This window comes from Sinohyriopsis cumingii, chromosome 7 (assembly GCF_028554795.1).
Source record: "Sinohyriopsis cumingii isolate HCF-2022 chromosome 7, ASM2855479v2, whole genome shotgun sequence".
Taxonomy (NCBI): domain Eukaryota; kingdom Metazoa; phylum Mollusca; class Bivalvia; order Unionida; family Unionidae; genus Sinohyriopsis; species Sinohyriopsis cumingii.
Window position 1 is genome coordinate 117,798,597 of NC_142967.1, and position 15,798 is coordinate 117,814,394.

The following is a 15,798-nucleotide window of genomic DNA, read 5'->3' on the forward strand; positions in this document are numbered from 1 at the left end:
CCACTGAGTGCCATCATGCTGTGTAACACTATGCAATAACATGACAGTTAAATGTAGAACATGATTGTCAGGGTCCACTGACTGCCATCATGCTATGTAACATTATGCAATAACACGACAGTTAACTTTAGAACATGATTGTCAAGGTCCTCTTAGTGCCATCATGCTATGTAACATTATGCAATAACACAATAGTTAACTGTAGAACATGATTGTCGGAGTCCACTGACTGCCATCATGCTATGTAACATTATGCAATAACATGACAGTTAACTGTAGAACATGATTGTCAAGGTACACTTAGTGCCATCATGATATTTAACTTTTCATGCAATATCCAATCACGTCAGTTAACTGTAAACATGATGCTTGTATATCCTCTAGGTTCTACAAATTAGGAGTAGGGGTGGGAAGAATGTGTGGGTGCAGGCATAAACCTGTGCACTTCAGTTACTATCTTAAATCAAGAGTATTAAATGAGAAATAGTGAAAACACAGTGATTGTATAATTAATATTTGATTAAAAGCAGAGAACCATTCGTTGGTTTATCGCATTAATATGTAAAATATCGATACTTGTACCCACCATGTGATCTCATTGCATCCATACAGTGAATCTAAAATAAAAATTTGATTAATAAGATATGCAAAGAAACATATGTTTAAGGTCCTTTAAGCATAGACCATATGAATCTAGTGCAAATGTTTTGTTTTTAAGAATAACTTAAGGAGAGAAAAAGAACATTTCATGGTTCCATATCTATGTACATGTTGAGGTCATTAAATGGCCTGTATACATGCTAGAATTTTCCGAATAATGTACGTAATTTGTTCGACTACAGCAGAAATATCTATTAAGTAACCAATAGTCATTTCTGAGGGGAATGGAAGATATGATTTACTGGTTGATTGATTGTGTGATAATTGTCTTACAACACAGCTGATTCATGTGTGCATGATGGCAGCTTTTGTTTTATCAAGTTTTATAAAGCAGTGCCAGATAATTACAACAGTTTTAATCTGTGAGATTGACATTCATGATTAGCAATTACTAAATTTCATTAGTAAATTAATTGACTGAGGAATTTAGATGATATACCTTTTTCAACCACCACATCGCTTGGTACTTGGTTGTGTGTGCCATTTGACTGAGCAAACATAGCTTGGCTGTTATTTACCCTGGACTAGGCTACAATTGTGCAAAATTATTAAATGAATGTCCTTTTTATTTTGCTAGTAAAACTTTGTTGTACTTGAAGAAATTTGTGAAATTATTGCACAGTTTCAGAAACCATACCATGATTGTGTTATATCGGAATTTGTGTTTTAATGAAGAGTGTTTTAACAGAGTTTTACTGTACATAGGTAAATTAGGGTAGTTTATCATAATCATTTGTATTGCTATAGGATATTCATAAGTTTTATGTTGTAATTATATATTATGTATACAATCTCAGGTTATTGCACAGATAATCATAATTTATGTGATAAAGCTGCCTGTATTTCATCACAATCAGTGATGTTACTGTAAGATATGCTTTGTCTCAGTGTGACACAGTTTTTATGCCATGATTTGAATCATGTGTGATCGAAGCTATTTCCATCCAATCAGGTGCTGAAACTGTATGCATGGGAGCCATCCTTCATTAAGAAGGTGACAGCCATCCGAGAGCAGGAATTGAAGATGCTACAGAAAGGAGCATACCTAAGTATTGTCAGTTCCTTCATCTGGACAACAGCTCCATACATGGTGAGTTATTTTTAGGGTCCTTGGGGACAAAAAGGGATTTCCAGATTGGTTTGTGCTCTACTCAGATCTTGAAGAATTTCAAGTTCTATTAATTTATTCCCAAAGAGTTCATTCCAGATGACAAACAGAAGTAATGCATCTTATGTATACCTGATGTTTTGAGTTAACCACTATTTTGTTTTTAGGAATGCTCATTTTTAGAGTGGGTGGTAGGTGGTATTTATATGTAACAAGAGTCAAAATGTTAAGTATCACAACCCATGATGGATTTAATACACAGATTTAGATTTCAGTCCTATTTTTGAATAGAAAAGTAACAAATCCCCAGTTAATAATGGACCCTTCCGATTAAGGTTCAGCAATATGCCCAAAACTGTGTTGCGATATATTGTAATACAGTATACCAATCTCAAATTGAAATAATTAATGAAAACAAAAAATGCATCACTCTAACATAACTACTTGAAAAATACAACATCTCTAATTGATGTTACCATGTAAATGGTAGTCAGTTGAACATATAAAATTGACATAAATTGAAACAAGTCTACAAACACCTGAAAGCAGTAAAATTATCAGCAAAGAAAAGTCTCTGCCATTTCTAGTCTGTCTGTGTTTTAACTGTATGTGTTTTAACTCTGCCATTTCTAGTTTGTCTGTGTTTTAACTGTATGTGTTTTAACTGGCATTTCTAGTCTGTCTGTGTTTTAACTTCACAGGAGCATTGTATTAAATGTCTCAACACATTTGAGGTATTTTTTTTAAGTCGCTGCATATTTTTCTTGAGAAAATTAACATATTGACAATATCTGAATTCATTGCAGCCCCCTGTAACAATATCTCCTATAATAAAGACTGTCTCTCACAGCATGGAAGTTGCAGGAATGCATAACCTTTTCCTGGCTACTTGTGCAAAGTGTGGAAACTTTTTGCACCATTTCAAAGGATCCTCATCCAACATTATTAGGGATTCATTCCTGAACAAGTCAGCCTCATGATTGGCTCTGGCAAGTCTGGATTGAGTAACTTTACTATTCTTTACTGTCATTAGGAACATGACATAGTGAAGTCTGGATTGAGTACTGTTCTTTAGTGTCATTAGGAACATGACATAGTGAAGTCTGGATTGAGTACTGTTCTTTAGTGTCATTAGGAACATGACATAGTGAAGTCTGGATTGAGTACTGTTCTTTAGTGTCATTAGGAACAGGACATAAACATATACGAGGCATAGTGAAGTTTATAAATTATTGTTTTTAACTGGAAACATATCCCCTTGTCTTGACTTCCCCCCCCCCTTAAACTTCGCCTGAATACTGAATAATGATACTGTTCATCATGTTTTACATTCTCTTGCAATCTTGTGGTAAGCGTGTATCTAGAAGAAAAAGAAAATGTGGCTTTTGAATTAAATTGGGCAAAATGTGAGGAATACACAGCTTTGTAAGATGAAAGCAAGACCATGAAAAAAATTGTGGTACAGAAATTCACGATGCAGAACAGCAAACCACAGATTGCTTCCCATTGTTCAGGACATACTGACAGATTGGTGGATATTTATAGTATCATTGCAGTGTACATGCAGTTTTGTTTTGTGAGACAGTAAAGAAAAGAATTTTAAAAATGAATTGAAGCCAAAACCTGCAATAAAGAAAGCATTAAAGTCAATTTTAATTTTTTTTAGATCATCAGAAATATTTAACCTTAAACATTTCAAGTGTGATCAGTATACATGTTTAATATTGGAACATTGGATAATTTAATGTGGTGTAATTTAATTGAACTTTTTCATATTTTACTGAAAGGTTACCCTGGCAACTTATGCTACATATGTATTCACATCGGAATCCCATTTCTTGGATGCACAGAAGGCATTTGTCTCCCTGTCTCTGTTCAACATTCTGAGATTCCCCATCAGCCTTCTGCCCCAAATTGTCTCCTATGTTATCCAGGTGAGTACAATATCTTTTTTTATGATAATAGTCCAGGGGGCCTTTGGCAACTTAAGGAAGGTGCTTACATTTTATGCTTTTTTTTGCACAATTTGCACCAAGCATATTTTCCAGTAGCATGGAAACAGGCTAATGTCACACTTATTCATAAGAGAGGGAACAAAAATATTGTCTCAAATTACAGATTTATTTTTCTACTAAGCTTGTGTGTACAATATTTGAACAAAAGTCTCCTCAGACATTTGTATAACTAATTACAGCTAACAGACATCTGTGGTCTGATTGCTTCCTTAAGGATTCAGCCGTTTTACAAGAGTGTGGTGTCATCTATACTCATTATAAGACGTGTCCAACTGCAAACTGCACAGACCCAGATCTACAGTAGCATAATGCGCTGGCAGATCTGGGTCTTTGCAGTTTGCTAGGAGTAATCAGTAGAACAAACAAGATAGACCCAGATCTTCAGGCGCATTATGTTATGGCAGATCAGGATTTTTGTTCTTTGCGGTTTGACGTGACTTATAAGTGAGTAACGGTAGGTATAATATCTTTTGCAAGGCAGTAGAAATTATAAAGGTATTCTTGATATCAGTATGACCTTTGATAAATCTGTCATAAAGATTCATTTTATAAACCTATGACAAGTCTGTCATAAATATTTAATTTTGGACAAATCTGTCATAAAGATTTAATTTATAAACTAAGAAATATTGGAAATGAATGGTAACTTTTGGGATAGTATAAAAATTACCTTTCAAATAAGATGCAGCAAGTTTGTTACAGAAGGTTGCTTTTCCAGCAATCAGTGTTGGTATTCCACAGGGATCAACACTTTGACCACTGTTATTATTAATTTGTATTAATGATATTGCAACTGATATTCACTCCAGTATAAGACTGTTTGCGATGATACTGTCCTGTCAATAATTTTTGAGGACCCAATCCTGGCTGCTAGTCTTATGAAGAAAAACCTTCATAAAATCAATTTGTAGGCTGATTAATGGTTGGTAGCTTTCATTATTTAAAAAAATCATAGAATCAGTGAGGTATGTTCCATTTAAACATACATGGCTTGCAGGGAGGGCACTTTGTACAAAATATATGGGGGGTACAGGTACATTTTTACTCAGAGAGTTAAGTTATCAATAATGCAGAATTCTAAATTACATTTATGGGAAACTATGCCACTTTAAAATTGCCTTCCCTGAGTCCAAATTTCATTTTACTGGAACACCTCTGTACTTGTAATGAATAATATGGTTATGAAGCATGTCAGTTCTCATAAACACTTGAGCATAACTCTGAAATCCTATCTTGGCATTTGCATATACAGGAAATAGCTTCCAAAGCATAGATGAAGTTAGATATATTACAAAGTCTAAAGTTTAGACTTGATAGAAAATCATTAGAACTTCTTTTTTTCACTATCGTTAGTCCCTTTTCAAGTACAGTGATATTATTTGGGATAATTGTGCACAGTGTGAAAAAAGATGAAATTGAAAAAGATACAAGCTGAATTAGACAGAATCATTTGCAGGCAGCACAAATCTGCACCATTGCTATAACCTTGGAGTAGACAAAATGGAAAAGCATTTGAACAAGATGCCATGAAAATAGAATGACAACATTTTTAAAAATGCATCCTGGCATAATTCCAGTCTGATTAAAATGTATCATGGCATAACTACTATCTGATTCAAAATGCATCAGATGACATAACTTCAGTCTAATTCAAAATGCATCAGCTGGTATAACTCCAGTCTGATTCAAAATGCATCAGATGGCATAACTCCAATCTGATCAGAATACATCATTTCATAACTCCAATCTGATTCAAATTGTATCAGATGGCATAACTCCAGTCTGATTCAAAATGCATCAGATGGCATAACTCCAATCTAATTTAAAATGCATCAGATGGCACAACTCCAATCTGATCAGATTGCATCATTTCATAACTTCAATCTGATTCAAATTGTATCAGATGGCATTACTCCAATCTGATTCAAAATGCTTTAGATGGCATAACTCCAATCTGATTCAAAATGCATCAGATGGCATAACTCCAGTCTGATTCAAAATGCATCAGGTGGCATAACTCTAATCTGATTCAAAATACATAAGATGGCATAACTCCAATCTGATTCAAAATGCTTTAGATGGCATAACTCCAATCTGATTCAAAATGCATCAGATGGCATAGCTCCAATTTGTTTCAAAATGCATCAGATGGCATAACTCCAGTCTGATTAAAATGCATAAGATGGCATAACTCCAATCTGATTCAAAATGCTTTAGATGGCATAACTCAATCTGATTCAAAATGCTTTAGATGGCATAACACAAGTCTGATTCAAAATGCATCAGATGGCATAACTCCAGTCTAAGTCAAAATGCATCAGATGGCATAACTCCAATCTGATTCAAAATGCATCAGATGTCATAACTCCAATCTGATTAAAATACATCATGGCATAACTCTAGTCTGATTAAAATGCATCGTAATATAACTCTAGTCTGATTAAAATGCATCATGGCCTAACTCCCATCTGATTAAAATCAATGTCTGCTTATAATGAGTAGATGTGACACTGATAAATGTTCTTGTTCTGCCAGTCTCTGGAATTCCTGGTTCATTTGTTTTTAGCAGCCTATCAAATAAAGTGTTTCATTTAATGTTAGGGAGAGTTATTATTAGAAACGATATGTTCCAAATTATGTTTTCGACTTTCATAAATGTGAAAGCTTTATTTTGATTGGTAAATTGAAAGGCCAACAGAACATGACCTCATATCCATGTCTATCAGATCTCCATTGTGTCGGAAATCTTGATTTTAATCAGATAAGGCATAATTCTTGGATTCTTGTCGGTTTTGGTTCTGCCAGGTATTGAGCAGGTAAGTGTTAGACAACTTAATGGTTGAAGTAACTTATAAACACCCTTCTCTGGGGCAAATTTTGTATAAAAATTAATTTTTACCAATATCTGTTGCAGAATTAATAATAATAATAATAATAATAATAGTGATAATAATAATAATAATAATAATGAGGACTTTGTATAGCACCTAATCTTTAGAAGCTCTAAGCACTTTACAATATTATACAACACCCATAAGATAAAAACATATAATGATATGATTACAGAAACAAACACCACGAAATGAGAAAACATTTTAAAAAAACATGCTGAGAATATTTAAGGTAGGAAACATTATTAGGTCTTTAAGTTTGTTCTCGCAGTCGAAATAAGTGAGTTTTGAGAGCCCTCTTGAATGTGATCACTGTGTCTTTGTGTCTATGTTCATTGGGCAATTCATTTCACATTGCTGGGCCCTGGTATGCAAAAGAACGCTGTCCATATGGCTTTGTTTTCACAGTGGGAATAATGAGTATACAATTGTTAGAAGAGGAGCGTAAGTATCTTGCTGGTGTGCTCACATGGGTGAGGTCGGATAGGTATGTTGGACTAGAGTCCGACAGTGAAACGTAGCACAGAGAACAAATTTTGTGTTTGATTCTAGATCGAATGGATAACCAGTGTAGGGTACAGAGCAGCGGGAAGGTGTGCTCTGATCGTGGTACTCTAAGTATGATCCAAACAGCTGTGTTTTTAACTTTTTGAAGTTTCTGGAGCAGATATTGAGATGAACCAGACAGAATTGAGTTACAATAGTCCAGTCTTGAAAGTACTAATGAACACACAAGTGTTTTAATGGCATCAGCTGAAAGATATTTGCGAATTGAGCTGATGCGTCTCAGCTCAAGATATGCAGACTTGCATATGTTTATGACTTGTTGGTGCAATGTGAGAGTACTGTCCAGAGTAACACCCAGGTTTCGTACTGATTGTGTGAATTTAATGTTGGTGTTGCTGATATTTATTGTTTGAGGTAAAGGATGTGAATGAGAAAGTCTTTGTGTTTTGATCAGAATGGCCTCAGTTTTATCATCATTCATCGGCACCTTGTTATATGTCATCCATGATTTCACATCAGAAATGCACCTCTCTACACCTTGGATGGTAGCATCAACTTCAGTTGGGTGGCTAGATTTGTATATTTGGGTGTCATCAGCATACAATTGGTGAGACACTGGATGATGATCTATGACACTTGAAAGCGACTGAGTGTACAGAATGAAGAGAACAGGTCCATCAAAAGGCTCCTATGGAATACCACAACATAGATCAACTATGGATGTAAACTTGCAAAAATGTTCCCCGATAAAAATATCGGTAAGACCAATTGGACACCAATATCAGTTGAAATGAAATGGATCACAGTATCAATGGCTATGGGACAAAATGGGTTCTGTTATCAGTGTAAAAATTGACCTTCTTGGGCCCCAATAACAATGTACATTGGCCAAAATGGACTCCAGATATAAATATCAGTAAGACAGAATGGACTCCAGATATAAATATCAGTAAGACAGAATGGACACCAATATAAGTTTAAATGAAATGGATCACATTAAATATATTCTGTTGTAAATGTAAATATTGACCATATTGGGCCCCATTAAAAATGTGAAGGAGCCAAAATGTACTCCAGTAACAATGTAAATGGGCCAAAATGGACCCCAGTATCAGTGTAAATGGGCCAAAAGGGACCGTCGTATCAATATAAATGGGCCAGATGGGTTCCAATATCAAGGTAAATGTGCCAGATTGGCACAAATATCAATGTAAATGAGACAAAAATAGGCCACATGTCACCGTAAATGAGACAAAAATAGGCCTTGATGTCAATGTAAATGAGACAAAATGGGCCTTGATGTCAATGTAAATGAGACAAAATGGGACTTGATGTCAATGTAAATGAGACAAAATGGGCCTTGATGTCAATGTAAATGAGACAAAATAGGCCTTGATGTCAGTGTAAAGAGGACTCATCTACATTCATTAAGGTTAAACTCAGTAGATCCCATTTGCAGATTGATATATCTGTATTTACAGATCACTTGCTAATAAGGCCAGTATCTATAGCTCTAAAAGATGACCTTGATAGAAAATTTTAATTAACTAAACAAAAGTCATGAGATGGGTATTGTAATGGATTTAGTGATGTTATGTAACATCAGTATTATGCATTCCCTTAATATAAAGCCCTTCAATACAATGCTAACTCTTTATAATATGGGTGTGGTCATAGAAACCATTCAGGGAAGAAAAACGTAACGTGTCAGTGACAAGGAGTTTGCAGTTGACATGGCTTACCTAACAACAGATCTTTTGAATCGTATTAACATTAATACCTTCTTATCCACAAGTAAACTGACAAACACCAGAAAATGAGATTATGTTCTGTTGACCTTTTCTTCATGAATCAGATTACAGATTTCATACTGCTGAATGTGAAAAGCATAATACATATACGAAGCATGCAAATGCAATTGATTAACTCCCATCAACACAAAATGTGATTCTTTATCAGATAAATACTACAAATAGGTGGACAAGGAATTTAAATTTTTTAGCAGAACATAAACTCTCATATCATATCTCTTTTGTGGCAGATTTTTTTATACAGATTTTATTTTTATAAAGAGTCCAGAGTGTAATGAGATTAGACAACATTATTTGATTCACTGATTGAACAACATTATTTGATTCTCTGATCGGACAACATTATTTGATTCACTGATTGGACAACATTGTTTGAGTCACTGATCATAGACTAGAAGAACTTATGGGATGAACTGTTGTCTGTCAACCATCCGTTCTTCTGTCATCCATCCATCCATCCATCCATCCGTTAGAACAACTTTGTCATCACTACTCTTCCTAAACTACTTGTATGATTGTTGAAAGCATCATATTTTGGTACAGTAACTCCTCCTGAATGAATTGTCATATAAGCACTTAAAGACTTCTTATGATTGTCTATTTGGTCTTAAATGAATATGGTGCCAATCAGTATTTTCAATATGGCCACCTTGGCAGCCATATTGAAAAATCTTATGATTACTGATCCTGAATGGATGGTCTTATTAATATGGGGTTTTCACTCAGATTTCTTATGATGTCTAGTTGGTCTTAAATGAAAATGATGTTATTTGGTGTCATTATGGTCTCTATGGCAGCCATTTAAAAAAAAAAATTCTCGCTACTCTTCCTGACTGGATGGTCATATCAGCATGGATTTTCCACTAAAAGCCTACTTATGATATCTTGTTAGTCCTAAATGAAAATGGTCCTGATCTGGGATCAGATATCTTGCTATTGCTACTCCTCCTACATGGATGGTCATATGAATATGTAGTTCTCACTTAAAGACTTCTTACAATGTATGGTTGGTCCTAAACGAAATTGTGGCAGATCTTAAGTCCAATATTGCCACTACAGCAGCCATCTTGGAAATCTTATTGCAACTTATAAACAGAAAGTTATATTGATGTGGGGTTTTCACTGAAAGACTTACAATGTCCATTTGGTCATAAATGAGCACGCTGCCCACTGAACATTTAATATGACCATGACAAAGTGGTCATCTTGAACTTTTTTTAGCACTACTCCTCCTGAATGGATGACATATCAACACTAAAAGACCTTTTATGATGTCAGCTTTGTCCTAAATGAAAATGGTGCTGATCCAACATGACCACCAAATCAGCCATCTAGAAAACCTTTTTATCACTACTTATCCTGAACATAAAGTCATATTGACATGAGGTGTTCACCAAAAGGCTTCTTATGATGTCATATTGACATGGGGTGTTCACCAAAAGACTTCTTAGATGTCATATTGACATGGGTGTTCACCAAAAAGACTTCGTATGATGTCATATTGACATGGGGTGTTCACCAAAAGACTTCTTATAATGTCATATTGACATGGGATGTTCACCAAAAGACTTCTTATGATGTCATATTGACATGGGGTGTTCACCAAAAGACTTCGTATGATGTCATATTGACATGGGGTGTTCACCAAAAGACTTCTTATGATGTCATATTGACATGGGGTGTTCACCAAAAGACTTCTTATGATGTCTGCTAGGTTTAAAATGAAAATGGTGCTGATCTGGGGTCTTATATGACTGCCCTGAAGGCCAATATGAAAATCTTATTATCACTTCTTCTCCTGAATATCATATGAACGGTCATATCATAATGTGGTTTCACTAAAAGACTTCCTATAATGTTTTGTTGTTCTTAAATAAAAATGGTGCTGATCTGAGGTCCATTATGTGGCCATCTTGAAAATCTTATTTTATCTTCTCCTTCTAAAAGGAAAGTCATTTTGAAATGGGGTTTTCATCAGAGTTCATAAGGTGTATACATGGTCCTAAATGAAAATGACTGACCCTCAATATGGCCACTATGGTGGCTATCTTGAAGATATTGTTGGTTCTAAATAAAAATGGTGCCAATTGCACATCCAATATGGCCACTACGATGCTGTTGTGAAAATCTTGTTGTCACTATCCCCCATCTGAATAGATGATCATTATGACATGGGGTTTTGACCAAAAGACTTCTAATGATGCATATTTTGTCCTAAATGATAACAGTACCAGTCTGACATTTAATATGACCACCACAGCAGCTAATTTGAAAACCTTTTTATTGCTGAAGAATATCAGAAATGTTTTCAACACTCATCGGTTAAAAGAAAGAAATGGTCTTGTCTTGAATTCCTGGAAATTCTTTACACCCAGTAGAGCATCAGCCCATTCAATGGACTCTTGGTAAAATCATTAATTTGTGCAATTTTATGCATTATTGTGACATGTCTTTCTTGAAACATCCCCGATGTAAGGCTACCACAATAAGACAGGTCAATTTTATGCATTATTGTGATATGTCTTTATTGAAACATCCCCCATGTAAGCCTGCCACAATAAGGCAGGTCAGTTTTATGTGTTATTGTGATATGTCCTTCTTGAAACATCCCCCATGTAAGGCTACCACAGTAAGGCGGGTCAATTTTGTACATTATTGTGACATGTCTTTCTTGAAACATCCCAGATATAAGGTTACCACAATAAGGCAGGTCAATTTTATGCATTATTGTGATATGTCCTTCTTGAAACATCCCCCAGGACTTTTTATGTGACTATATTGTATTTGTAGAGTGTTATAAGAGGCACTACTGATGACCTCATCTAGAATAAAACTCTTCATGGCTATACTGAACAGTATTCTAGTGTATATAAAGTTACCTCACCAATAACCAGTGCTCTTTTTGGCTATACTGAACAGTATTCTAGTGTATATAAAGTTACCTCACCAATAACCAGTGCTCTTTTTGGCTATACTGAACAGTATTCTAGTGTATATAAAGTTACCTCACCAATAACAAGTGCTCTTTTTGGCTATATTGAACAGTATTATAGTTTATATAAAGTTACCTCTCCAATATTGAGTACTCTTTTATGGCTACATTGAACAGTATTCCAGTGTATTTAAATTTACCTCACCAATAACTAGTATTCTTTTATGGATCACTGGTGATCTCATCTATAATAAAACTCTTTCTTGGCTATATTGAACAGTGAAAAGTCAGTACTCTTTTATGGCTATATCAAACAGTATTCTACTCTAATATAAAGTTACCTCACCAATAACTAGTACAGTTTTATGGCTTCAGTAAACAGTACTCTAGTAAGGGATCACTGTATAATTTGCTGTGCAGAGGTTTTGATAGACTAATTAGACAAACAAAACGTCCAAAGTTTTAAGAATTTCATATGCATATGACATGAACACTCATTAACATTTGATATATATTTTCCAGGCAAATGTTTCTATTGTCCGTATTGGGAAGTTCCTTGGCTCAGACGACCTCGATCCAGAAAATGTTGTACATACCAAGGACACTGGTATGTCCTACATGAGAGAGAGAGAGAGAGTGATTGAGATTTAACTCGGAACACATAGATTACATCCACTGACTCAGTATAATATGATTGTACCAGATCAATCAGGATTTATATCCATAGACTCTACAGTATAATATAATTTTACCAAATCAATCAGGATTTACATTACTGACTCTCCAGTATAATTTTTATTTTACCAAATGAATCAGGATTTACATCCATTGACTCAGTATAATATGATTGTACCAAATGAATCAGGATTTGTATCCACAGGCTCTACAGTATAATATGATTATACCAAATCAATCAGGATTTACAGACACTGACTCTACAGTATACGATGATTGTACCAAATCAATCAGGATTTACATGCTCTGACTCTACAGTATAAGATGATTGTACCAAATCAATCAGGATTTACATGCTCTGACTCTACAGTATAAGATGATTGTACCAAATCAATCAGGATTTACATGCTCTGACTCTACAGTATAATATGATTGTACCAAGTCAATCAGGATTTACATGCTTTGACTGCAGTATAATATGAATGTACCAAGTCAATCAGGCTTTACATCCACTGACTATAGTATAATTTGTATTGTACTACATCTACTGTTATGATAAAAACCAGCAGTAATCTGACTGCTTAAGTGAGTTAGTGATGTTGTTGGTTTTGATGATACTTCAGAAAAGTCACTAACTGTTGGTATGTGGATTTTGAACCTGATATTTATATGTTAGGGGTCTATTCACTTTGAGACAGTTGACTCTTAGAATTTCTTTGTAATAGGAGAGACAGTTTTAAATAAGCTTTCAGCTTTCTACTGAATCCCCAGATATTGCATTATTATGAATCATATGTGAAGATGTTTTCTTGTATAAATATTTTATAAATATTGTTCAAATATTGTATAAATATTGTATAAATATTGTTCAAATTTAAATAAAAATGTCATAAATGAAATGATATGACTTGAATAAAGTAATGTGTTTACAGCATATTTTGACATTTGCAGGTATTGCAATTGGAATAGAAAATGGGACATTCAGATGGGACTCGGAGTCAGAACCAGTTTTGAAAAAGTATGTGTGAAATCAGATATCTAATTTATTGTTCTGTGTGTTTGTGTTTCTGACATTGTTTATCTGCTTGTCTTTTTATCTGTGACTGAAGGCATGTTTTCTCATTGTCGGTAATTTGTTTTTATCTCTAAAGTCAAAGCAAAAATGCTCAAATTCAGATAAATCTGCAAAATTGTCATGTCCAGCAAATGAACTTTAAATCCATTGCACATTGAAAATCTGCATGTATGTCACATCCAATGACTGGTCTTTAAATTCATTTCTCTTTGAAAATCAGCATGTATGTCATGTCCAACCAATGGTCTTCAGATTTATTGCACTTGGAAAATCTACATATATGTCATCATGTCTGACGAATGGACTTTTTGTAAATCTGCATTATGTCACATCCAATGAATGGACTTTAAATCCAATGCACTTTGAAGAGAAATTCTATAAATTGTAGGGTAAGTCTTGGTAATTTTATTATATGAACATATTACACTTGCGTTATCTTTTAATTTCCTGTGTATGTTTATGCCCTAGACCTAATTTCCTTTAATTCAGCATCAGTTTGGAGATACCTAAGGGCAAGCTGATTGCTGTGGTAGGTCTTGTCGGGTCTGGAAAGTCTTCCCTGATAGCAGCAGTTCTTGGAGAGATGGATAAAGTGACTGGAAAAGTTACAAGAGAGGTATTGAAAAATAATGCATCCTGTTGGATGATTTGCATTGATTGCAGATCCAAGTGGCACCAGGGTCACACACATGTCTTCATGTCAGTGGGTCCAGGCATTTTTGTAATTATATCAGAGATTGCCAACACCATGGTGTTTTGGTATTGTTTCTTTGTATAGACACAATGACCCTAAGAATTTCAGGCATTGCACCATATTTCCACAAATATTCTGTTCACACAATTAATATAAAAAGTGTCCCAGAAATGCTCTTGACAAGAAACCATTTGGGACACCCATTGAATTGAGTGTTAGGGGAGGCCTGGGAATTTTGTACAACAGTGTTGGCCCCCAAAATACTTCAGAATAAATTCTTGCTCTGATTTGTAGTAAAAAAGAGACCATCATTTTATTTGATAAAAAATCATCATGAGATAAAAGATTGAACATTATCCTGGTTGGAAAGAAAATCCCAGGAAACCTTCATTGAAAATAAATTGTCAGTCCAAAATGAAAGCCATGCTTTTTCAGATGCTACCAGAGCATCTATCATAAACTGTTTCATGATTTTCTATGAGCTTCATACTAAATCTCACATGCTAGGACATGCATACACAGGATCAAAATATTGTGTCATATTAATATGATTTCCCATAGCACGCATAGACGGGATCAAAATATTGTGTCATAATAATATCATTTTCCATAGCACGCATTGACAGGATCAAAATCCAATTTTATATTAATATCACTTGCCATATCATGCATTCACAGGATCAAAATACAATTTCATACTAATTTCACTTGCCATATTGTGCATTCATGGGATTAAAATACAGTTTTGGATGCAAACAAAAAGAAAATATGAGAAATCATTTCATATTGAATAGCATGGAGAATAAATAAATCATTTTCAGTGTATTTGATAATACCGAGACTTCAGTTTGGATTATTATACAATATTGTCATACTTATGATTAGGTTTGTATTTGATAATACCGAGACTTCAGTTTGGATTATTATACAATATTGTCATACTTATGATTAGGTTGTAGTGATAAAAAAATATGTTGGTTTCTGGTGAGAGTTGGGGCTTAAAGCAACAGTTTCTCAGTTATGATTAAAATGATAGAATCATCTTGGTATTTATGATTTTCAAGTTGAATTGATGTGTTGTAATAGTCAAATGATAATCTTTATAGGTTGTCTTACTTTTTCATGTTAAACCCAGATCTCGGTATGGCAGTATTGAACTATTCCATATGGGCCATTTTACTTTTTCATGTTAAACCCAGGCCTAAGTATTGCAGCAGTATTTAACTATTTCATATGGGCTGTCTTACTTTTTCATGTCAAACCCAGGGCTAAGTATTGCAGTATTTAACTATTTCATATGGGCTGTCTTACTTTTCATGTCAAACCCAGGGCTAAGTATTGCAGTATTTAACTATTTCATACAGACTGTCTTACTTTTCATGTGTTTAACATACAGGCTTAAGTATTGCAGCAGTATTTAACTATTTCAT

General features: G+C 34.5%; 1 protein-coding gene across 2 annotated transcripts in view; it reads left to right on the plus strand.

Annotated features, from left to right (window-relative positions):
• LOC149796005 (ATP-binding cassette sub-family C member 1-like) overlaps positions 1-15,798 on the plus strand; it is a 155,144-nt gene that overhangs the window by 78,729 nt on the left and 60,617 nt on the right. For both annotated transcript variants that reach the window (XM_089965927.1, XM_089965926.1), the window contains 5 exons: positions 1,613-1,750; positions 3,556-3,702; positions 12,447-12,531; positions 13,551-13,617; positions 14,164-14,290. In XM_089965927.1, coding sequence (XP_089822053.1) covers positions 1,613-1,750; positions 3,556-3,702; positions 12,447-12,531; positions 13,551-13,617; positions 14,164-14,290 — 564 coding nt within the window. The remainder of the gene's footprint in view (positions 1-1,612; positions 1,751-3,555; positions 3,703-12,446; positions 12,532-13,550; positions 13,618-14,163; positions 14,291-15,798) is intronic.